General features: G+C 38.3%; 2 protein-coding genes across 2 annotated transcripts; both read left to right on the top strand.

Moving 5' to 3' along the window:
* Positions 1-9253: 9253 nt before the first annotated feature.
* Positions 9254-17761, top strand: P58IPK (dnaJ homolog subfamily C member P58IPK). Its single transcript, XM_077436341.1, has 9 exons — positions 9254-10000; positions 12135-12245; positions 12326-12525; positions 12603-12803; positions 12882-13010; positions 14279-14621; positions 14712-14844; positions 16030-16159; positions 16243-17761. The coding sequence occupies exons 1-9, from the start codon at positions 9889-9891 to the stop codon at positions 16387-16389; spliced, it is 1506 nt and encodes a 501-aa protein (XP_077292467.1). The 5' UTR covers positions 9254-9888; the 3' UTR covers positions 16390-17761.
* A 1591-nt stretch (positions 17762-19352) lies between these two features.
* On the top strand, positions 19353-22488 carry RpL35A (ribosomal protein L35A). Its single transcript, XM_077439670.1, has 5 exons — positions 19353-19385; positions 20220-20301; positions 20567-20772; positions 20982-21212; positions 22106-22488. The coding sequence occupies exons 1-5, from the start codon at positions 19353-19355 to the stop codon at positions 22127-22129; spliced, it is 576 nt and encodes a 191-aa protein (XP_077295796.1). The 3' UTR covers positions 22130-22488.
* Positions 22489-25431: the final 2943 nt, after the last annotated feature.

Genomic DNA, 25431 nt, shown 5'->3' with positions numbered 1-25431 from the left:
ACGGCAATACTCGAGTACTCTCACACATCAGCCAATAATAGCGGCCAGTAGGTCTGCTCCTTCTCAGAAGGTCCGCAAGAAGGTCCACCTCTTCTCACATCGTTCTTAAAATCGGCTTTAAATAGGGTTGTCAGGCGTCCCGATTAATCGGGATTGTCACCAGTTTTAAGTCTCATGTCCCGGTGTCCCAAACAAACCTCTCGGGACGCCCAAATGTCCCGGTTTACTACTTTTTAAATTCTTACAGAAGTTTTTAACTCAGAATTAATATAAACTATTTACAAAAATTCGATATCTGGACCAGACAGTCTGGTAAACACTGCAGCAATATTCAACAATGAACTATTTGTCTCTGTCTTATACTTTCTGGAGAACCATGTGTAGAAGGCAAACAAAAAATATGTATCAGGCATCAATCAATTTATCTTGAATCGATAATTTTCTCACACTGATTCATCACACGCAGACGCGGAATAGACACTGTCAGAACAGAAAGACTAAAATATTTCTGTGATTTTGCTAATATTGAATATAAAAATCTATTCTCAAATTCAAAAACTAGATGGCTATCACTATTGCCTGCAATAGAACACAGTATAAAGCTTTTAAAAGCTTTTATTGGCTGAAGAAAAAGCACCAAAAACCTTATTAGATTTTTTCACCAATCCTCTCAGTGAAGTCTATCTTTGGTTTCTTCATTGTAATTATATGTATTGAAAGGGTTCAAAGGAGAATTTCAAAGATTCCTTCTGAACTCAAATCACTTACTTATAATGAAATATTGAAAATAATGAATCTCACTACATTGGAGACGAGAAGAACTAGAGGTGACTTAATCGAAGTCTATAAAATTCTTAATAATCACTATAATTGTCATATGTCTAATGTTATTTCATTCAACACAAACACTCACCTCAGAGGTCACTCGCTTAGACTCCAAAAAGATAAATCTAATAAATTGATCAGAGATACATTCTTTTCTAACAGAGTGGTTTCAGTTTGGAATAGTCTTCCCAACGATTTAGTAACCTCTATTAATATTAATATTTTTAAGAATAAACTTGATACTTTTTTTAAAACCAAAGGATTTTTGTGATTCTTCTTTCCCATAATCATATTTCTGTATTTTTATCTTTTTTGTTTATATATTTTTTTTCTTCTCTTATTTTATTTTATTTTAACATTGTTTTTTTTTAATGTATTTTAATTTTTCTCATTTTTTTATTGCATATATGTATAATTTGTAAAATATGTTTATTCAAACCCCTTGGGCCTATCGGCTTTGCCGCCTCCCCCAAGTATATTAAATAAATAAATAAATAAATAAAGTAATTGTAGCACTTTTCATTTACATATGTTCATATATTAAGCGGGCTCTTCACTCGCCCGTGAACATCGCGCCGCGACTCAATGAGTGTGGTGACATCTTTTTACTACTTTTTACTAACCCCTTAGCGCCAATGGCGTAGCTAGAAATTTTAGGCCCTGATGCAAAAATTTCTCCCCACTTCCTGGCCAGTTTGTTCGCTCCTGATTTTATTTCTTCGTATGAATTTCGTAATTTACTAACATTCTCATATATACGATTCAACACCAAAGTGGTTTCGTCTAAACTTTAAAGTAAGATCTCGTTTCTGCAATATTTTCGTACTCGAGCGGCTACACGCCTGATTTGTTATTGACACGACTACTTAGCTTATACATATTTGTATAGCAGTGGCGTGCGGTGAAATTGTTTCATATCAAGCATGGGCCGTGATGCTTTGCATCATTCTGCGCAATAGTAGCTACGCCACTAGACTTCGCGCGAAGTTCTCCGCCAAATTTGCTGGAACGAGCCAGGTCGAGTTCCCGAAGCTTTATTCGTCACATTGGGGTGGTCACAAAGACAATTTTTGCCATGAAAATCGCGAATACACAATAATTGGCACTCAAGTTCTCGTTACTATGATAGTTATTGTTAGTATGATGGACTTTTCGGCTGCCAGATGTTCCGTTATAGAGATTTTAGTGACTTTGTGACGAGTAATTTGTGACCAGTAATCACCGAACCGTTTTTTTATTGCCTTCTTGAGCTTCTTCTTCCAACAACAACGCGATTATACATAATTTTTCGTTCGATAAACGCCGAAACATTTTTGCTGAATTGTATTCTGACGCGTAGCTACGAATGCACGTATATGCATTCATATTGTAAGTACTCGACAATACGACGTAAGCAATATTGCACCGTATCGTCACGGCCTGTAATGTATAAGTAAGCCGATTTTGCCTTGCACACGGCCAAAGTGCTGTGAACGTGACGTGTAGGTAGATATGAATAGAAATCTTATAAAATGACATATTTGAAACGGAATCGTGCAGTGCTGTTAAGTATGAACATACCTTCAATCGAGTAATAAAGATCCTCTCTAAAATCCCACTGAATCTCCATAGGCCGGGAAATGGTCAAAACCTTTGTGGGAATCTCGTCACATTCACCAAGCGGAACGATGCCAAAATCCTTCGAGAATATTCCGCAACAATAAACTAAATGCTCGTACGACCACTTCCATCAAGCATTCCAGAAAATTCGACGCCTCGACGAAAACAAAATTCCTCTCGTACGCATCAATAAACTAAATGCTCGTACGACCACTTCCATCAAGCATTCCAGAAAATTCGACGCCTCGACGAAAACAAAATTCCTCTCGTACGCATCAATAAACTAAATGCTCGTACGACCACTTCCATCAAGCATTCCAGAAAATTCGACGCCTCGACGAAAACAAAATTCCTCTCGTACGCATCAATAAACTAAATGCTCATACGACCACTTCCATCAAGCATTCCAGAAAATTCGACGCCTCGACGAAAACAAAATTCCTCTCGTACGCGTCAACAACCACTTCCATCAAGCATTCCAGAAAATTCGACGCCTCGACGAAAACAAAATTCCTTTCGTACGCGTCAATAACCACTTCCACCAAGCATTCCAGAAACCATATAAAAGGAGGTACAACGCAAACAACGCCAGTCGACACACAGCAGCAGACCAGTCAACATCCAGCTCCTGACCAGCCACCACTTCACTACGCGGACTTGGAAGAACAACGAGCCAGCGACACTCTACCATATCCAGCGACTTGCCGAACATAGCTGAACGCCGAGCCAGCGACACTCTACCATATCCAGCGACTTGCCGAACATAGCTGAATGCCGAGCCAGCGACACTCTACCATATCCAGAGACCGCTGAACGACAAACTTTTGCCAACAATTAATCATACTTGTGTATACGTGTTACTACCAAATAAATACCATATTGAACATAGCTGTATTTAATATCGAACACAGACGAACCTGTCTATAATACATGGCGGACTGGTGGTGAAGAAGACCTTCACAACAAGACTAGATCCCCATACCTGGTGACCCCCGACTAAGAGCCACGCAGCCTTCAAAGCAGTCAACAAAGCAGCCCACAGTGCAGTCAACTTCCAACCTCACCATACCTGGTGACCCCCGACTAAGAGCCACGCAGCCTTCAAAGCAGCCTACATAGCAGCCCACATCGCAGCCTACATAGCAGCCCACATCGCAGCCTACATAGCAGCCCACATCGCAGCCTACATAGCAGCCCACATCGCAGCCTACATAGCAGCCCACATCGCAGCCTACATAGCAGCCCACATCGCAGCCTACATAGCAGCCCACATCGCAGCCTACATAGCAGCCCACATCGCAGCCTACATAGCAGCCCACATCGCAGCCTACATAGCAGCCCACATCGCAGCCTACATAGCAGCCCACATCGCAGCCTACATAGCAGCCCACATCGCAGCATACAAAGCAGCCCACATAGCAAACTACACAACTGCTAACATCATGTCTGTAAACGGAGACGACATCCCAGCAGCCCAGAACGAAAATCAACAAGAGCAACCACAACCCTTGGAAGCAGCCCGCATCGCACTACGTCTACCAGCAGTATTCAAGGAGAACATCTCGCTATGGATCGGCATAGCGGAAGCACACTTCGACAGCGCAAATATAACAAGGGACTGTACGAAATACGGTTGCCTTGTCACCGCCTTGGACTACGACACCCTCTCATTCGTCAGTGACATAGTGACGGGACCCAATGCAGCGAACAAATATCAAAAATTAAAGGAGGCACTACTAGAAAGACTGGGAGACTCATTGGAGCGCCGCACAGCACGACTTCTCACGGGTTTCGAACTAGGCGACAAAAAACCATCACACTTGCTACGACAGATGCAGGAGCTGGCCGGCCCGCAGCAAAAAGACTCACAAATAGTGAAGACATTATGGACACAACGACTTCCAAAACACGCCCAGGCCATCCTAAAATCAATACCAGACCCAACCTTGCAACAACTCGCCCTCACCGCAGATCAACTGATGGAAGTTTACCACAACATAGAAGTGAACTCAGTAAACCAGCAGACGCTCCCACACCCAAAAACAACACCAGATCCTCTACTGCTCGAGATGACTAATCATGTCAAATCACAACAGCGCCTCCTAATCGACCTGGCCAGAGAGGTTCATCAACTCAAACTCAGAAACCCCAGCCAACAGCAAAACCCGACCTACAACCGAAGCCGAAGCCAAAACCGGACTATGAACAACCACACAGAAAGCCGCTCACGCACCAGAGGTCAATCTACAACAAAAGGAGAACTTTGTTATTTCCACCACAAATTCGGAAACCTCGCACAAAAATGCCAAGCACCCTGCAAATACCAATACAAGGAAAACGAAAACGGCGACTCTCAGAAACGGCAAACAGAGCGCCCGGTACCCAAAAATGCCGACTAATAATCTGGGACCAATCAACAGACCAGAATTACTTAATCGACACTGGTTCAGACATATCCGCATTACCACCAAACAGCAAGAAATCCAACAAACCTAACAAATCCAACAACACCAGCACTCAGCTACACGCCGCTAATGGGACCATAATAAAAACCTACGGTTCAAAAGCAGTAAAACTCGACCTCGGACTACGTAGGAACTTCAACTGGGAGTTCATCATAGCCGATGTCAACCGTGCCATCCTCGGAGCCGACTTTCTGAGCCACCACAACCTACTTGTCGACCTCAACAAAAAATGTCTCATCGATGGTGTAACAGGACTAACCACAAAGGGACACACCATGACTATACCTTCACTTGGACTCTCAACAATAGCCAGCACCGACGAATACCATCATATTCTCACTCAATTTCCATCCGTGACAACACCACAGCTGGAAAGAAAAACAGCAGCGCACAAAACTCAACACATCATAGAAACATCAGGACGACCAGTGTATTCCAAACCACGAAGACTAGCACCAGCCGCCCTAGAAATCGCAAAAAAAGAATTTAAAAGCCTGACAGAGAGCGGAATTTGCAGACCATCAAAGAGCAACTGGGCCAGCCCACTCCACATGGTCCGCAAACCCAATGGTGATTGGCGCCCATGTGGCGACTACAGACGTCTGAACGCACAGACAACACCTGACCGATACCCCATTCCGCAAATTCAAGACTTCGCACACAAACTACAAGACGCAAAAATCTTCAGCACGATAGACTTAATAAAAGCTTATCACCAGATCCCTGTAACACCAGAAGACATACCGAAGACGGCCATCATCACCCCTTTCGGACTTTTCGAGTTTACCGCCATGCAATTTGGCCTCTGCAACGCAGCTCAATCCTTCCAGAGATTCATGCACGAAGTCGTGGGAGAACTGGAGTTCTGTTTCGCTTATATCGACGATATCCTGGTGGCATCAGCCAACAAGGAAGAACACGAGAGGCACATCACAATCATCATGCACCGCCTCAAACACTACGGTTTGGTAATCAACGTTGAAAAGTGCAAGTTTGGAAAATCGGAAGTATCCTTCTTAGGGTACTTAATTACTTCCAACGGCGTTAAACCACTTCCAGAGAAAGTACAGACCATAGCGACATTCAAAACACCGGAAACTTATAAATCACTCCGACGATTCCTCGGAATGATAAACTTTTACCGCCGATTCATCCCACACGCCATCAATTCACAACAAGCCTTGTTCGACGCAACCGCGGGACACAAGAAAAACGACAAAAGCCCCCTCGTATGGACAACTACAATGACGGAAGCCTTCAACAAGTGTAAAACCGACCTAAGCAACGCAACAATGCTAGTACACCCCAAAGAGTCAGCAATACTATCCTTAATGGTCGACGCATCAGACAGCGCCATGGGAGCAGTCATCCAACAAGCAAACAACAACGAAAACCAACCACTGGCATTCTTTTCAAGGAAGTTCAACACAGCTCAAAAAAACTACAGCACTTACGATCGAGAACTAACTGCAATCTACGAATCAGTACGATATTTCCGACACTGGCTAGAAGGACGACAATTCCAAATACTAACTGATCACAAACCTTTAACATCAGCCTTCACGAAACAAACAGAACCAGCATCACCAAGACGTCAACGCCAGCTAGACTACATAGCCCAATTCACAACAGACATAGAACACATCAAAGGTGATGACAACGTAGTAGCAGACACCTTGTCGAGAATCGAAGCCATAACAATACCCCCAAACTTGGACATAGAGAAAATCATAGCTGAGCAACAAACCGACGAAGAACTTTCAGAACTACGAAATTCAGACACGGGACTAGAACTACGCCACCTACGATTGACAAACATAGAACAACCAATTTGGTGCGACATATCTACTGGCAATATAAGACCATACATACCCGCATCATGCAGAAAGTCAATCATAACAAGCTTCCACGACCAAGCACACATAGGACCAAAACCAACACAACGAGCTATACAAACCCGCTTCGTTTGGACTAACATGAAAAAAGAAATACGAGACTACGTACGCACATGCATTCCATGCCAAAAAACCAAGATCTCTCGACACACGAGAAGCCCCACCCAAACAATATCGGTTCCAGACACTAGATTCAACCACATACATATAGACCTCATCGGACCACTACCCCCTTCAAGAGAATATATGTATTGCGTAACAATCATAGATCGTTTCACCAGATGGCCAGAAGCAATCCCCATCAAAGACATCACTGCAGAAACAGTTGCGAAAGCACTCCTGGAAAACTGGATTACTAGATTTGGCGTTCCAGCCACCATCACAACGGACCAAGGACGCCAATTTGAATCACATTTATTTTCACAACTAATGAAAATCATGGGAATCAAACGTCAGAGAACAACAGCGTACCACCCTCAATCAAACGGAATAATAGAACGATGGCACAGAACACTAAAAGCATCCATCAAAGCCTGCAATACAGACAAATGGACAGACGTTTTGCCCATGATACTACTGGGACTACGATCAGCAGTCAGAGAAGACATTGGCTATTCTCCTGCACAACTGACATACGGCACAACACTTCGTCTACCAGCAGACCTATTTTTAAATACACCACCCATAGACGCATCAACATTTGCCGGAAAACTACAAAGAACCATGCAACAGATAAGACCCACGATACAACACCATGGGCAACACAAAACTTTCGTCAACAAACACCTCCACGACTGCAAATACATATTCTTGAGGACAGACTCAGTACGAGCACCACTACAACCACCATATGAAGGACCATACAAAGTTTTACGACGAAACAATAAGAACATGTGGTTAGACATAGCCGGTTCAGAAAAAGCGGTATCAATAGACAGAGTTAAGCCCGCATTTCTACAGAACCCGGACACACCACCTACATCACAAGAACAGCCACAGCCAACTTCGCAAGAACAACCACAACCAGCACCAAATGAGACTCCACCAGAAACAACCACCAGGGCTGGTAGAAAAATAAGATGGCCAGACAGACTAGACTTGTGAACATATCAAGATACCCACAAATCCACACACATCGCTAACGCTCACCAGAGAGCCATGTGGGAATCTCGTCACATTCACCAAGCGGAACGATGCCAAAATCCTTCGAGAATATTCCGCAACAATAAACTAAATGCTCGTACGACCACTTCCATCAAGCATTCCAGAAAATTCGACGCCTCGACGAAAACAAAATTCCTCTCGTACGCATCAATAAACTAAATGCTCGTACGACCACTTCCATCAAGCATTCCAGAAAATTCGACGCCTCGACGAAAACAAAATTCCTCTCGTACGCATCAATAAACTAAATGCTCGTACGACCACTTCCATCAAGCATTCCAGAAAATTCGACGCCTCGACGAAAACAAAATTCCTCTCGTACGCATCAATAAACTAAATGCTCATACGACCACTTCCATCAAGCATTCCAGAAAATTCGACGCCTCGACGAAAACAAAATTCCTCTCGTACGCGTCAATAACCACTTCCACCAAGCATTCCAGAAACCATATAAAAGGAGGTACAACGCAAACAACGCCAGTCGACACACAGCAGCAGACCAGTCAACATCCAGCTCCTGACCAGCCACCACTTCACTACGCGGACTTGGAAGAACAACGAGCCAGCGACACTCTACCATATCCAGCGACTTGCCGAACATAGCTGAACGCCGAGCCAGCGACACTCTACCATATCCAGCGACTTGCCGAACATAGCTGAATGCCGAGCCAGCGACACTCTACCATATCCAGAGACCGCTGAACGACAAACTTTTGCCAACAATTAATCATACTTGTGTATACGTGTTACTACCAAATAAATACCATATTGAACATAGCTGTATTTAATATCGAACACAGACGAACCTGTCTATAATACATGGCGGACTGGTGGTGAAGAAGACCTTCACAACAAGACTAGATCCCCATACCTTCAACCCCCCTGAACGATAGCTGCAGCAGCTGTAATGTGTGTATATGTATGGGTGACCAGCGGCTGTGTGTGTGTGTCGTCGTCTCGATCAGCTTGCTCTGGAACGGTGCGGGGTGGGGGAATTATACAAAAGAGTAACGGTTATGATCTTGTTTTTATTGATGAATAGATGGCGCACCGGGGAGTTTCTCGGCGCCTGTGCCCCTTTATGGCGGAGGCTGTGGATTGAGTAGGCTGTGCTGGTCAGGAAGGGTAGAGACCAGCCACGCCAAGACCTTCTCGGTCGGAGTCTCACGAGCGTCTGAGAGCTCGCCGTGTTCGAGGCTTGGGTCGAACACGTGGTCGAGTATAGTCGGTGAGGCACGACTATGGAAGAAGCCATACTCCTCGGAGGGCTTATATGATGCCAATGAGCGCTCGCCGTGATCGCTTGGGCGGATCACGGGGCCAGCCTGCCTTAGTTCGAGGCCGGCTTTTACGAGGGACGCTGCATCTGGCGGTCCGCGCCGGGATCACCGGCGCCGGACCCACGGGAGAATCTAGCACGACTGACAGATGATCAGAGTAAAAGAGAGAAAACAAAAGCCGAAGCCGTAAGAGGACAACCAACGGCCATGAGGGTTTTTGGCTCGGACACCCCCTATAGAAAAGTCAAAGATCTGATTTTTTTTAGGGGGGGGGGTGTCCCGGTTCGACTTGCATGAAATCTGACAAACCTACTTAAACCGAAAGTTTTCCTTGGAAATAGTTTAACCGTAAGTTTGCAAATCGCCTACGCTGTAGATATGAAGGGGGCTGGGCCACTTTTGCGTCGATCCGTTGTAAAATTGAGAGAAAAAAAGAGGCGGGAAGATGGTCGTATTCGGCGGTGTTAGGTGTTGCGGCATTAGAAAAGCTCGTGGACCAATAGCAGTCGACCACGGCGGGCTGCAGTGCGGGGTGCGGGGTGCGGGGTGCGGGGCAGCGGTCGGGAGGGGGTCCATTCATCGTTCGTTGACAACTCGTCGGTTGACATTTGACAGCGCTGTCGAGTCGCGGTGCTGTCTTGTACTGCGGCCGAATTCGACATGGAGTCTTCGCGAACTTCGCACTCGTCCTGGCTGAAACACCGCACTTGGCGAAGGCTGAGGACGGCAGCAACTCTCCTGCTACTCCTGGATCTGCTGGACCTGCTCGAAGGTATCTTCACTTCACTCCACATCAACACCAACAACTCATACACGTAACCCATACCCATCGCCACCTGGCATTTTTACAATTCGCAAATTCCGCTCTGTTAATTGCATTATATTACGCGTGTATATGTTTCGGTACTTTTACCTACACGTACATAAGTCTCATTATTAGATTAGCCGGACATTTTTTTTCGTCTATATTTGATTTGTTTTTGCACCATTCGCCACTTTTAATGTTTGATGTTTATTATCAGTGCGACTGATAAAGAAGGTGAATTTTTATTAACAACATGCGCATTATGAATTTTTTAAATATATATATATATATATATATATATATATATATATATTTATTTCATTTACATTCGAGTCTTATCTGCCGTGTCGATCGAACAATGAATCGATACAATAAGTTATCTATTTATGCATTTTTGATATTTTTTTGCTTGCCGTATAGTTTTAACATTTTAAACGTGTAAATAAATTCTCTCGTTTGAAAACATTCAAAGCTATTAATCATTGTTGCTTTTTATAATAATTCAAGTTTATTGCTGTTCAATTCAATAGGCTATAAATTTTATGCCTACTTACATTTCAAAATGAGATTATTAAATTGCACAAAAAAATACTAATAAATAATCTTCGATTCGAAAGTATTTAAAATTTAATTTTTATAAAAATCTGCTGTTTTTTTTCTAATGAATATTAAATTAATTTTATTATTTAATTATTCAAAAAAAAAAAAAGTCACTTAATTTATTTTTAATACAAATAAAAACTTAAAAATAAAATATGTAATACTACAAAAATCATTTGCAAAAATATGGTAATTATTTATTTATTAAAAACATTTATTTTATTTTTAATTTATACCAGGAAGACCTTACTGGTAACCCAAATGCCCCTTCCTGACCAGAAATATTGTACATTTGATACAAATATTATTAATATTATACAAAGTACATAAATACATATCAATTACTATCCACAAAGCCACATGTGACGGGCTGAAAACCAGACTGGTACAAGTGACATTTTTAAAAAAAAGCTGGTTTAAGTGCTAAAATAATAGCATTTCATATATGCTATTATTTTAGCACTTAAACCAGATTTTTTTAAAAATGTCACTTGTACCCGTCTGGTTTTCAGCCCGTCATTTATGGTCAAATTTATAAATTTGCAGCATTTTATACAATTCAGTGACATTCAATAAATATGTACATATCAATTAACATCCACAGGGACATCTATGGTCAAAGTTGTAAATTAGTAGCATTTTATACAATTCATCAAAATTCGAGATTGCTGAAAACTCGAGATTTTGCGAGAAAATGAGTAAAGTTGTCAATTTTTTGGAACCGTTTCTATGAAAATCAGATAAATTGGCAAACTCTGGTAGGAAATAATCGTCCTGGAGTCACCAGTGGGATTTGAATCCGTGACCAGTTTGCTCAAAGCATTATATGCTAAACACTAGTCTATTCTACTGGTTTAAATGTAGAAATTTCTATTCATGACCTTTCTCTCAGAGACATCTATGGAGAAATTTGCAGCATTTATACAAATCGAGATGCTGTATAGCTCGAATTTTTGCAAGACAGATAGGACTGGGATGCCAATTTGATCCAAACTCTGATAGGAAACGATCGACCTGGAGTCACAAATCCAAGGTCTGACCACCAGAAATCAGTGGCATTTGAACCCGTGACCACTCTGTTCAAAGCATTATATGCTAACCACTGGTTAATTCTGCTGGTTAAATGTAGAAAGGTTTATTCATAGACCTTTCTCTCAGAGACATCTATGGAGAAAATTGCAGCATTTATTCAAACAAGCGAAAAATCGAGATGCTGAATAGCTCGAATTTTTGCGAGAGAGATAGGACTGGCATGCCTTTTGCAGGAACCGTTTCAATGAAAATCAGATAAATTGGCAAACACTGATAGGAAGCGATCGACCTGGAGTCACAAATCCAAAGTCTGGCCAGCAGCGGGACTCGAACCCGTGACCACTCTGTTCAAAGCGTTATATGCTAACCACTAGTCTATTCTGCTGGTTATTTGACCTTGATAAAATAAAAATTGAGCTGTTGCACTTTTTTTTACATTCTTAAAATGCTCTTTTTTTTAATCTTACAGTTGCAGAAGCGACGACAATAGCAGAAGTAAATAGACATCTAGAATTAGGAAAAGATTTCCTCGCCAGAGGCCAATTGTCTGATGCTTTGACGCATTATCATGCAGCAGTCGGTAAGTATTTTACACAAACAGCAAAAAGAAAAATACAAAAAAACAGCAAACGAATAAATAACTAAATATTCTTATGACAGAGGGCGATTCCGGTAACTATCTCACATACTACAAAAGAGGAACGGTGTATTTTGCTCTAGGCAAAGCGAAATTCGCTCTGTCGGACTTCACTAAAGTGCTGGAGATGAAGCCGGACTTCACATCAGCCAGGTTGCAACGAGGCATCGTCAATCTGAAACTCGCACAGCTGTCCGAGGCGTCGGACGATTTTTACAACGTCGTAAGTTATAACCGTTCTGCAGAACTTTTGAATTAATTCAAAACCAAACAAGTACAAATCAGGTACTGGACTTTTAGCTCACCATCGAACCGGACAACGATGAGGCGAGTCAGATGTATCACCGCATTCCCGATCTGACGGAAGATATGCTATTAGCCGAAGCTTATTATCGCGGACAGGACTTTGCAGCGTCTATCGACCTCGTCCAGAGAATCTTAGAAGTCTGTCCGTGGTCTTCCACTATGAGGCAGCTCCGAGCCGAATGCTACATTGCACAAGTAATAACTTTGTACCGGTTTATGATGCTCGTTTAACTATTCCAGTGTGGTTGAATTATAACTTGTGAAATGTTTCAGGGTGATATTTCAGCTGCCGTTTCAGATATTCGATCTGTAAACCGACTGCAGCAAGATTCGACTAGTGGATATTTTAGACTAGCAAGTCTTCTCTATTCCAATTTGGGACACGTAGCCGATTCTTTGAAGGTATGAAAATGTCTAAAAATTCGGATGTGACCAACCCTTGACTTTATCTATTTATTTGAGGAATATAAAAAGGTCACGAAACAAAATTCGATAGCTAAACATATTTACACATTCACTCATCGATGCAAATGTAAGGAAACTTACACAAGATTAAACTTCCGGTTGATGAATTTTGTTCGAAATTTTTTTATTACTTAAAATCACTATAGTTATTATACACATTAAATATCAAGGGAATAAAAATAATTTAAAAGGTCACAATAAAATGATGAAATACTGTTTAAAAATAAAAAAATACTTCCGGTTTACGAATTCTGAACTAAACCTTATCAGCTCTAAGTTAGTACATAAAGAATACAAATATGAATTTTCAGCTTGATACGTTCAGGGGTGCGGAAAAAATCGTGGTCACGACATTTTTGACTTTTCTAAGAGGAAGAAATCCCACTTCCGGTTTATTAAATTTATTGATTTTTTTTTATTATTTTCATCACATTTTCATACAAGAATTAATTATACTTGAATTTTTTTGTGAAGAGCACACTTGTTTAAAGGGTCGAAAAAAATGGTGGAAGAAAAATCGAACAAGAGTAAACTGCCACTTCCGGTCGACGGATGCTTACCAAATTTTATACATAACTTGGTATTAAGCTTAAACTTCTAGATATGAAATTTCAGTTCAATAAACAAAAAGGTTCCTTGAGAAAAATATAAAAAACCTCGATTCTGTAGAGTTAAAGTACTACTTCCGGTTTAGATAAAAATATTTAAAAAATATAAAGTTATAAAGATTATTATTTTTATTACATGTAAAAAAATTTGTCAGATTCGGTCAGCGGTTTGGGAAATAATTGGATTCAAAAACATAAAAAAGAGGACACATATAAGGAGAGGTACCATATCCGGTCAACTTAAAAATTTGAAAAAAATTTACGTCATATCGATAAGAATTTCAGTAATTGATAATAAGTTTCAGTTCGATTGGACTGATGGTGTTCAAAAAATCCCCAAAATACACACACATTTTTTTTAGATCATGAAAACGTGATCAGTGATCGATTCCGAGTTCGAATCAGTCAAAATCTCGAGTTGGAATTTTCGCATGATAACAAAACTTCATCTATTGTTACTACGTATGTACATAGATAAAGTAAAAAGCTTATTGTAGTTCGCAGTGCAAAAGCAGATTTTATTTTATCCGAATCAAATGATATTGCACTATGTATGGAATATAACCTGTATTAACCAAATACGGTATCATGTTGTAGGAAATTCGCGAGTGTCTCAAACTGGATCCCGAAAACAAAGACTGCTTCCCGTTGTACAAGAAAATAAAAAAAGTAGATAAGTTCGTAACAGACGCACAAACTAATTTAGATTCGAAAGACTATAAACAGTGTATAGAGGACGCGGAGCGTATCGTGAAGATCGAAACCGATGCTTCGATGGTGATCTGGGAAGCGAAACGATTGCTGTGCGTGTGCAGTAATAAGGACGAGCAGTATACGGCTGCAATCACCCATTGCAGGGAAGCCACGGATATACTCAAGGATGTGAATATTTATTGTGAAACAGCCGAAGCTTTGATCGGACTCGAGATGTACGATGATGGTGGGTACTTTCAATATTAATATATTTACATTTTTTTTTTTTTTTTTTTTTTGGCAATTCATTTATGGTGAATTTTCAATGTTCTTTCAGCCATTCATAAATATCAGGATGCGTTGGGAGTTGATGAAAATAGTCCGAGGGCTAAAGAAGGTCTTCAAAGAGCGCAAAAACTGTTGAAACAAGCTGAAAAAAGAGATTATTATAAAATACTTGACGTCAAGAGGTATTTATTCTCTTATAATTTTCTATAATATTATATGGTTAAACGACAATTGGTACAAGTCCAAAAGTTTCAACGACAAAATGTTCACGCGACAAAATGTTCAAAAATCCTAAATTATCCTATTTTAATGGCAAAAGTAACTTTTTATTGTATTATATTTATCGATGTATATGGTACTTTTTATCGTATAGATCGCGGATGTTATTAAATTGGTATAAATTACAGGTGTTCTCAACCGCACCAACATATTCTTATTCAAATTGAACGATTACATTTTAAGCGAATTTACTTATTTAAATTGAAAAAAATATAATATATATATAAAGATCTGTGTGTGTGTGTCCTAACGCTAGCCGAACATAATGAATGAATCAATAAAAAGCCTAAACTTTGTATAAATTCATTCGGAATCGAACTCGCGTACCCTTGCTCGAACACAAATATCCTCTTACAGGTATACCTGAGTTCAGAGAGTTAGCGATGAAACCGACGTTTTAACACATTCAGCCCGGCGCATTATTTCATACATTTGGCCGTGTGGCGGCACTGTCACGCGTATCGACACCCAATTACGCGTGTCCCTAAATCTTTAGAGCTTTATAGGAATTTTAGTATTGGGGTGCTCAATGAAGTGGAACTGTAAAATTACAGTCTGCTATAGCACTATCCGCGTGGCCAGGGTTGAACGTGTTAAACGAAAATAAAAAATAGTGTGGCCAGAACACTATCCCAATAAACATGTTTCAATAGAAAATACTCCATATAAAATAGTATTAACAGCCGATGAAAACTGGTTTTGCTTGATACGTTTCGGTGACATGTACTGCTGTATAATATGAATAGATTTTGTTGGCTACATAAACATTACGAAAAATATAAATGTGCCTATATAGAATGTACCAAAGAATACTTTTCGTACGGCTGTTTCTATTAGGAAGAAAATAATATAATCTAAAAAAACTAATATTTACTCGGTGGTTGATATATTGATATAAAATACGCATCTTTTTAAGTTAAAATATTAAATGAAAGTTGGCATTATTATTATTAGTATTAAAAAGATTAGTAAAAATATGGAAAAACAATATATTATAAATAGTTTCAAATTGAAAGGTTATGTAATTATACATAACAAAGCTTAGTAATCTTGATATTTTTATTTTAATATTTGTTTTCAATTCATAGGTCAGCCACAAAACAAGAAATTGTTAAGGCGTACAGGAAAGCCGCCCAAAAGTGGCATCCAGACAATTTCAAAGGAGACGAGAAGAAAGTCGCCGAGCGTAGATTCATTGATATAGCCGCTGCAAAAGAAGTGAATATTTTTATCCGAATTAATTTCACACTTTAACTGATTATTGGTATTATTAGTAAATGTACATTTTAATTGAATTTCAGGTTTTAACAGACCCCGAGAAGCGAGCTCAGTTTGACGCTGGAGACGATCCGCTGGATCCGGAAGCCGGCCGAAGTGGTCCTCAAGGAAATGCGTTCCATCATTTCCACTACGGCAGTCCATTCCAGTTCAAATTCCATTTCAATTAACGGCTCTGCCTAGCGTGAATTAGTGAGAATTTTCAAAGACAATTGCATCCTGACATAGAAGTTATTTTTAAAGAAAAATCAGCTTAGTGTCTAAGCATTTAGAGGCTGTGAAGACTCGAGGACTGTCATCAATTTAACTGAATTTTAATACTGTTGGTGGGTGTGGAATGTTGCATGGATCCGTGATTTGTTTTGTTACTGTGCGATGACATTTTTTCGTTTTGAAAAATGTGATAAATATTGTTATACATACATATATATATATATATAAAAGCAAAATGAACTGTTCAAAGCCCGCACCAAATTTTCTACTGGATTTATGTGTCGTAGTTTTTTTAAGAATGTCTCATTTAAGAGAAATGTCAAGCAATAATCTTAAACTGTTCATTTTTGCACGTATAAATATATTTACATATAGTATATTGCAATATTTCATAATAGCCGAGTAATTGGTGCTCATTTCATTACTTTATTTTATGTGATTTTTTTTTGGACTAATTTTCTTAACATACATATGTATATACTTTGCCATATATACGTATATATTGATTATTTATATTTGAAAGTTTTCTTATATGTATGTTTAATTTATCTTATGTCATTCTATTCTAGTCTGAAACGTTTTTGTCTAACACTTACTAAATCATTTTAATTTTAATGAAATAAATTGCTTTAATTATATTATATTTACACGTTCCTTATTGCAGTTATGAAATGATGCCAGCACTTCCATAAATGTAATTTCAATGAAATAAAACTAATTTCTCGTGTTCATATACTGTTAGTTTTTGATTTGTATTCATTCTATTTTTACAAGCATTAATTCTGTCCGAACCGTTTGTCGATGATAAATGAATTATAACACCAAACCGAATGGATTCCTTATCTCATTATTTATTACTCATTTGAACGGGTCTATTATCATATGTTTGTTCATTTTCATTAAAGTAAGCGTATACCTTATAATTGTCGGCTTAAAAGTATTCTTCGATGTTGGTTTGTTGTGTTTTATTTTATTTTTCTCGCCGAGTATTTGCAAAGCTGTGTACAAATAAATATATTTCTATAAATACGTTTACTTTTTTTGTTATCGTTGTTTTTTTAAAGAAAGTTTCAGTTTCTTTTATATTATTGATTCTCGTTTGTGTAAATATTGTGCTTAATGTAAAAAATAATGTTTTTTTTATTTTTTGCAAGCAAGGTCTTCATGAAATGTTGAATGATAAAACTTTTGAATCGTACGCAGGTGTCGGGTATTAAATTTTAGGTCGAATATTTTATTTGTATTTTGTACATATATGTTAAGTACCAGTGCCCGAGTATAATTCATAAACATTGTAAATATTAGTTTAATAAATAAATTTTTATTTTAAAAAAAAATATGTTTTTCTTCGAGATCCTCAAAATGGGAAAAGAGTCATCTTCAAACACTTTCAAAATCACTTTGGATAAGTTCTATGGAAGAATCTAATAAAGGGGTTCATTTTCTATTCTTTGTAGCCAAAAAATATAAGTCGAACCCTGTCTCAAATATCAGTTAATTGTCAAATAAGTATATATTGTTGCGTAAGGGTGGGTTGAAGGATCCAAATGATGGACCAAAGTCGCTTCAAAGCATTTATTTAATGACTTGGTTAGTTAGGCCCGCCACCCCCCCCCCCCCCCCCATTTCTAATTATTATAAATATAAAATGAAATACATTATTATTTGTTACAAAAATCTGATAATAAATAAAATTCCTAAATATTCTAACCTAACTGGGTTAGCCCACACAGAATACCTGCTCGCTCCTGAATGTCCAGTTCACTGTGTGTTCTTCCTTTTACAATTTAACGGCAAATTGCCGAGTATTCGGACATGTAGTAGTCCAAACAGGCCCGTTATTCCTCACAAACTCTTCAAATTCTTCACAAATGATTTCCCTTTAATCTCGGAATTCTCCACAAATATTCCTACGTTATAATATCATACGCTAATTTGTAAATTTAATGCTATTGAAGTCGTAAATACTGTGGCGGCTATACGACATGGTCGAGTTTCGGTCACCATCCTACGAGTTGGGACCAACTCGGCCAAGTTGTCTGTCGCTACTTTACTTTCTTCCCGCCCATCAGATTAAACAGTCGTGCCTTAACATATCCGTCGTTTCACTCCATACGCCCCATCACGAGCTATCCACGCGAACTATCATACTATCGAGATCTCGATTGTAGTGTGCGCGATCACAATGGGCGAAATAATTCGTTGACTATTAAAACATCTCGTCTTTTATTATTAGTGTAATTTTCAGGTGAAAATTACAACATCAAACATACTAACGTTGTCAGTTAATTAGGTTTTTAAGTTAAAAAGTATTAAAAAGCCTGTAGAAATAAGGAACACGTGTCATTACTAAATATTACTCGTGCTCCCATTTACTACTAACTGGCAATAATACATTATTTTAAAATCAATTTATTACTTTAATCTAGCATTTTTTTCAATCACCATTTATCTTAAAAAAACCCTTGAAAAAATAAAAGTGGTCAATTTGAAACTTCTTTGAGTTTTGTTTACATGTAAATATCGGTAATTGGACTATTCGTCACATTGGGGTGGTCACAAAGACAATTTTTGCCATGAAAATCGCAAATACACAATATTTAGCACTCAAGTTCTCGTTACTATAATAGTTGTCGTTAGTATGATGGACTTTTCGGCTGCCAGATGTTCCGTTATAGAGATTTTAGTGACTTTGTGACGAGTAATTTGTGACCAGTAATCACCGAACCGTAAATATCAGAGATAGGCGGCTTTTATGCACAAAATTTTATGCACTATTTATACACTTTTGTCAACCATTGTTTTGTTCTCTTGCTTGTAGAGTATGTATGTATAAATTTTTGTATCAAATATAAATACAAAATTATATTTGAATAAATGAATTTTAAAATAATAAATTTTATTTTTAGTTTATCCAACGATGTCGCAAGCCACCGAATGGTTGACTACACTTGTAATTTACTGAATGAATTTTCCGGGAGTATCCCATGGCAAATGAGGCATGAAATTCATTGCCAGCTTGAATTAAAGATATTTTATTTGTTAATTGGATTATTAGTCACATTGCGGTGGTCACAAAGATAATTTTTGCCATTAAAATCGCGAATACGCAATATTTGGCACTCAAGTTCTCGTTAGTATGATGGACTTTTCGGCTGCCAGATGTTCCGTTATAAAGATTTTAGTGACTCTATGACCAGTAATCACCGAACCATTTTATTTAGTGTTGATTTCAATTTATTTGTTGATAACGAAATTTAGTTTGTAGTGATGGCAGCACTAAAAGTTTGAAAAAAAGTAATGAATTTTGATCTCGAAAAAAATGACATGCTAGTTGCAATATTCCTTGTCATGTGAAATATAATTAAAACAATATATGATTACGTCTTAACCCTTAAATTAATTCCTGAAAGTCTGGGCAGCATAGAATGGTCATTGTTAACAAAAGTATCGTTTAAAAGCGAGCCATCGAAGAGAGAGACGGAAAGTCAGAAGAGAGACGAAGTTTAGCAAACAATGAACAAACTCTGCCGCGCAGAGTTTTTGTAGCAACATTTTTGGAGGCTGAGAGCGATTGTATGCATTTTACTTCTATGCTGGGCAGTCAACTGGTTAAGGGAAATATAAAATTCCGATCTTTATTAAAACGTGTGGAACTACAAAATTAAATATGAAATACATTTTTATCAGCATTTTATTTATAAACTCATCAATTTTAATGAAAAAGCAGTGAAAACGGTTTACAAAATGAAAAAAGAATGGAGTAGGGCGTGTTTCGCGTTGTTAGATCCGAAACGATGCCTGCCGTAATGTTGTCAGCCGTCGCAGTTCACTCTTTTGGTCCCGTCAGCGGGTCTCACCGGCCGAAGGTTAGTTTCTTGTCAAATTATGGGGGCGCCGAGGGGCGGAGGGGGCGTAGCGCCTCTTACCGCCACACCCCCTCCCCCGTCCCGACGCCCGGGAGCCCCGAGCGCGGCGCTGCGCCCCGATGACAGCGGATTCGGCACAGGACATAACCTAAAACAATCCGCCACACATGTCATCGGTTCCTCCGCCTCTCTTCGCTCTAAAACACTCTTACGTTTTGTTTCCCAGCTTATGTTCATGTTCATGTGCAATTGGTATTGTTTTCAGAAATGGCTGACGCTCCTGCACCCAAACCTTCCAAGGCCTCCGCGCCCAGAAAACCAGCCGAGAAGAAGGTAGCGAAGGCTCCGACTCTGGTTGCCAAAACCGTCAAAACTCCCACTAAGAGACACGGAAGGCTGTACGCTAAGGCTATCTTCACCGGATACAAACGTGGATTGAGAAATCAACACGAAAACACAGCCCTCTTAAAGGTACCACACAATGCTCCTATTCTATACGATATGCTCGTCCACACAATGCTCCTCTTACATGATGCTTTTGACATTTGAAACCTGAACACAAACGTTGTGGACACTTTTTCTAACTGATATATATATATATATATAAACAAACGTTCATACGTGTGGTGGATTTGTATATGAAATGTATTTTGATTTTGTCCCGTGGTCTCGTGTTTCAGATTGAAGGATGCCGTTATAAGAATGACAGCTCGTTCTATGTAGGCAAACGGTGCGTGTACGTTTACCGTGCCAAGAAACGCACCACCGTCCCCGGTGGACCTAAAGGAAGGAAGACCAAGGTCCGAGCGATCTGGGGAAAGGTTACCCGTCCCCATGGAGGATCTGGCGCCGTGCGTGCCAAGTTCAAGAGAAACCTTCCCTCCAAAGCTATGGGACATAGAATCAGAATTGTTAGTATATCATATCATATAATAAATATTGTGAACTTATCGACATTCCGATGGGTTTTCATTTCTTGAAATGCTATAAGCCGAGACTATTGTCTCCTTTCATATTTGTTCATCGTTTGTGACTCTTGAATGAAATGTTATAATATACTTTAAAATGTATTTGCAAGATAGATATAACAAAAAGACTAAACAGGTTTGAAAGGTGTGTTTGTCTTTGGACGTAAAGGCATGTTTTTTTGATTGATTTTTATTCATAATTTTGATTTTGAGTTTTTATTAACGTTTGCATTTTGTTCATAAGGAAATTATAAGCAAATATATTACCAGATACACCATTTACATATTTATGAGAAACTCTGTAGTAAAACTACTGTATCAAAAACTTGTTTTTAGCAATTTTTATAAAAATCATTACAGCTTTTTTATAAAATCTCATTGAGTGAACATTTATCTTGTTATATTTATAAATTTCCTTACTTCTGTTCACTTATATTTTAAATTTTAAATGTTTTTTAAATTTCACATGTATAGCATTCCTTGTCTCTTAAATTTCCTCAGGTACAGGTTTTTCAATGTCAATTTGGAATGAAAAACCTATATCATTTGAGTCCCTTTATAGTTTATCTTTTGCTTTACCCAACCATTTCTATCTCTAAACGTAATCTAATATTTCAGCTATGTCTTACCTTACTATAATATTTCAAGCGTATCTATCCGTTTTTTTTCTGTGATATGATTTATATTTAAAAAACAAACGTTTTTAAATGTGTTTCTTAAAAAAAAAAATTGCATTTATAATGTCTTATTTTGCCAAAAACTAAGGAATTTCAAAAAATTGTTTCAAATTGTATGTTTCGATTTTTATTAATGATATTTTTTTTTATTTGTTACAGATGCTGTATCCATCAAGAATATAAACTGTAATTAAGTTATAAGAACTCTTTAATAAAAAACACTAAAACATCTGAAATTTGTTTTATGAATCTGTAATCCATTTACCTTTAATGTCATATTTTTTGCAAGCCTCTTCTATACTTTATACAGAAATTTTAAACGTATTTATAAATACTTGACGGAATGCCTTCATTGACGTGTTTACTATTTCAATTATCCAGAGTTATGAATTTAGTCACCAATCGATCGTAGATTTCATTTTATTATCAAATCAGCTGTTGAGCAAAATGGGTAATGTACTTTTTTTAAAATAAACAATCAGAACTGGGTCGTTGATCGCAGTTTGTATTCGACACGCAAAATCCTTCGATAAGTTAGATATAAAAAAATATTCAAACAAAAATAGAAGTAAACCACAATCATATCAGCGAACATCGAATGCACACGAAAATGAACCGTATGTCTAGACTGCATAGGGCCTATTATCCGATGCGACGATCTCGCGACCAAATACGGAGATAATCGGATGCATGGTAAAAGGGATCTTACGACGGTCGGCGTAAGGACTAGTTTGGCTCGCGACGCGTCGGAGTAGAGTCGTTGCGCGCCGACGCCCGGCCATAACCAGTATTTCAAGTGAACTGTAAACGGCGACCGTACACCAAAAAAGTTTCATAAACATTTCCGTTCGCGCTCGGCCGGTCGTTTCCTCGCCGAATTGTGCTAAACTGCCAATGAAGAAAACACTCGGAATTCGGCGGACATTTTGCGCGTAGCTCCGTGCAAATTTTGACCTTTCTCTCCTCGCGATGGGGAATCGATTGTGTTTGCAATACCGGTTTGTTGTTCTAAATATGTAGTGATTGAAGGCCTGTTCTCGTTGTTCAGTGTGTGATGGATCTTTTATGCAGTTTCGATTCGGATTCGTTCGTGTCCCATTTCTGGTAAGTTTCGGCTCGTATTTACCTTTTAGGTGTGTACTACTCACTTTCAAATCGGTTGCACTTTTCGTTCGATTTTAAATCTGAACGATATGTACAGTTGGGCATAAGGGCAAAATCACACAGAAAGGAACGCGGCACGTGGTTTTTTTTAGATACTTTTCAACATGCGAAAAAAATGTGGCATGCCTTGCACATATAATTGATTGTCAATTTCGTGTTCTCTTCAGCTTCTCGAAATACAGTGATTTATGTAATAATTATTTTACTACCGCCATCTATGTTTAAAACTAAAAAATGGATAGACGTCAGTCACTTTTCAGAAATTCAAACGCGTCTTACACGTATTTTTGCACCATCGTAATGGCGGAGGATACATTTACTTATATTGATGACCAAAATGAGCAATATGGCAAAGTATGAAAACGATCGGATAAAAGGCAAACTTTTTCCTGAATTGTAATCGTAAGTGAAACGTAAAGGAGGTTTGTAATTAATTGCCCAGGAAGGTGCATTGGGGTCTTCCTGTCGAGCCTTCCTGGTATATATCTACGTAAAATAAAAATAAAATCACCCTCTGGAGTGTTTTCGGTAAAATTTTATCCTTGCTTGATAGTGTTTGATAACGGTGATTCACATATTTGAAGAAATGTAGGAGAATCCCCACAGCGGGGAGCCAAGCACACGACGTGCCGTTCTTCCCTGTGTGTTTTCGCCCTAAAGCTAGTCGTAATCAGATTATGGCGTTCTATTGGTAGGTTTTTGGGCGATACAAGTTAATAAAGCGATGGTATTTGAAATTCCAGTAGAGCTTACGTATATACGGAAAGTATCTACTGGTATTTATTTGGTGGATGTGTATTCAGAATCTGGCATTATCGTGTGTGTGGTAAAACTAATGCCATTTGAAATGCCATCGGGGTTTTACCAATGATTTTATTTACATATACTACATCAGTGTTCGCCAAGTGAACTGTTTTTGAGCCTAGTTTAAATTTTGGTTTTAAACTTTTTTTTTTCGACGAATACTAGTCAAGAAATCGATATTGTTCTCGTATTTTTTGAAAGGAAATAACTGCAATGAATGCTTATGGTGTTTTAGTACCTGCTCTGCCTGTTCTTTGAGACTATTTTTGTATGAAAATACTGTTGACTAAATACTTTTTCTCTAAGGGCCGGGCTGCACCGTGCGACTTGCGAGCGACTTAGTTGAGGGCGACCAGACCAATGCATGCAGGTAGATGGGACATGCTACACACCCGTCAACTTGTTTGTCGCACACATTTCCATACATTTTTTCGTGTCGCGCAACTAATCGGTCGACAAAGTTGCACAGTGCGGCCCGGGTCTAAGAGACTGTGCTAAGTCTCTGAGCATTTACCGCCATTTATTGAAAATTTAGTTAATTAATTCATTCATTTTACTATTGGTGTTTTATATTGTTTATATGTAAGTAGTTTTTACCATATTTTTTTTCATATTAAACAATTAAATATAAATATTATATAAAATATATTTGAAAAGATTTCGACACATCTTATCTAAAATATTTAACACATTTTATTGTGATTTATTTTATTAAAATTCATATTATATTTTATATCGTCAACTGCATTTATAGAAAAAATAAGCCAATAGGATAATCTTGGAAAAATGAACTACGCTTAAATATGGTCTACAAGATGAGCCAAATTTATTTATTTTACGGGTGACCCATATATTTTTTTAAATTAAACACGACATCTATGGCCAAAAGTATTATAATTATTATACAATATATGTTTAAATTTGCAGCATTTATCAAATCGGCTGATGCTGAAATTCAAGATGCTGAAAACTCGAAATGAGTTAAGGTTGACAAATTTTGTTGAAACCGTTTCAATGAAAAATAGATAAATTGGCAAACTGTGATCGACCTGAAATTATACATACATATATGCAAGGTCTAATATGAATAGTTATTCGTGGTTTGGGTCTGATTTAAGCTATATATTATATGTTCTTGTCTACAATTGGGACTGATCTTGGTAGATAACTGTTTAATCCGTTTTTATAATCGTTTGAATTTTAAATAATTTTGGTATTAAATAATAAAAAAAAACAATTGAAACAAATTTTCAGTCGCCGCTTCGTTTAGTGTGAATTAATAATAATCTATTTTTTTATGTGAGTATTTATCTAAGTAATTTGATTATTTTTTCTATTGGATCATTGAATACATATCGACCCGTTAAGGAAAATGTTCCAGTTGTTGACATCTTATATTTATGTAAAAACATGATATTGCCAGAGCCTTCTGTGCTCTCAATGACACTGCTATTCACTACTGAGTGATGGTGTATTGTTTGAATAAAAGTGGCCAGTAACTATATATACACCGGCCG

The sequence above is a fragment of the Arctopsyche grandis genome, chromosome 1 (assembly GCF_051622035.1).
Source record: "Arctopsyche grandis isolate Sample6627 chromosome 1, ASM5162203v2, whole genome shotgun sequence".
Taxonomy (NCBI): domain Eukaryota; kingdom Metazoa; phylum Arthropoda; class Insecta; order Trichoptera; family Hydropsychidae; genus Arctopsyche; species Arctopsyche grandis.
The sequence above is the reverse complement of the archived record's forward strand: the minus strand, read 5'-3'. Positions and strand labels throughout refer to the sequence as shown.

Bases quoted from the DNA above. Each gene is read 5' to 3' on its own strand.
- P58IPK (XM_077436341.1), top strand. From the start codon at position 9,889: ATGGAGTCTTCGCGAACTTCGCACTCGTCCTGGCTGAAACACCGCACT. The intron at 12,526-12,602 runs GTAAGTTATAAC...CTGGACTTTTAG, and splicing joins CGGACGATTTTTACAACGTC to CTCACCATCGAACCGGACAA. The intron at 16,160-16,242 runs GTGAATATTTTT...ATTGAATTTCAG, and splicing joins ATATAGCCGCTGCAAAAGAA to GTTTTAACAGACCCCGAGAA.
- RpL35A (XM_077439670.1), top strand. From the start codon at position 19,353: ATGTCGCAAGCCACCGAATGGTTGACTACACTT. The intron at 20,773-20,981 runs GTACCACACAAT...CTCGTGTTTCAG, and splicing joins AAAACACAGCCCTCTTAAAG to ATTGAAGGATGCCGTTATAA. The intron at 21,213-22,105 runs GTTAGTATATCA...TATTTGTTACAG, and splicing joins TGGGACATAGAATCAGAATT to ATGCTGTATCCATCAAGAAT.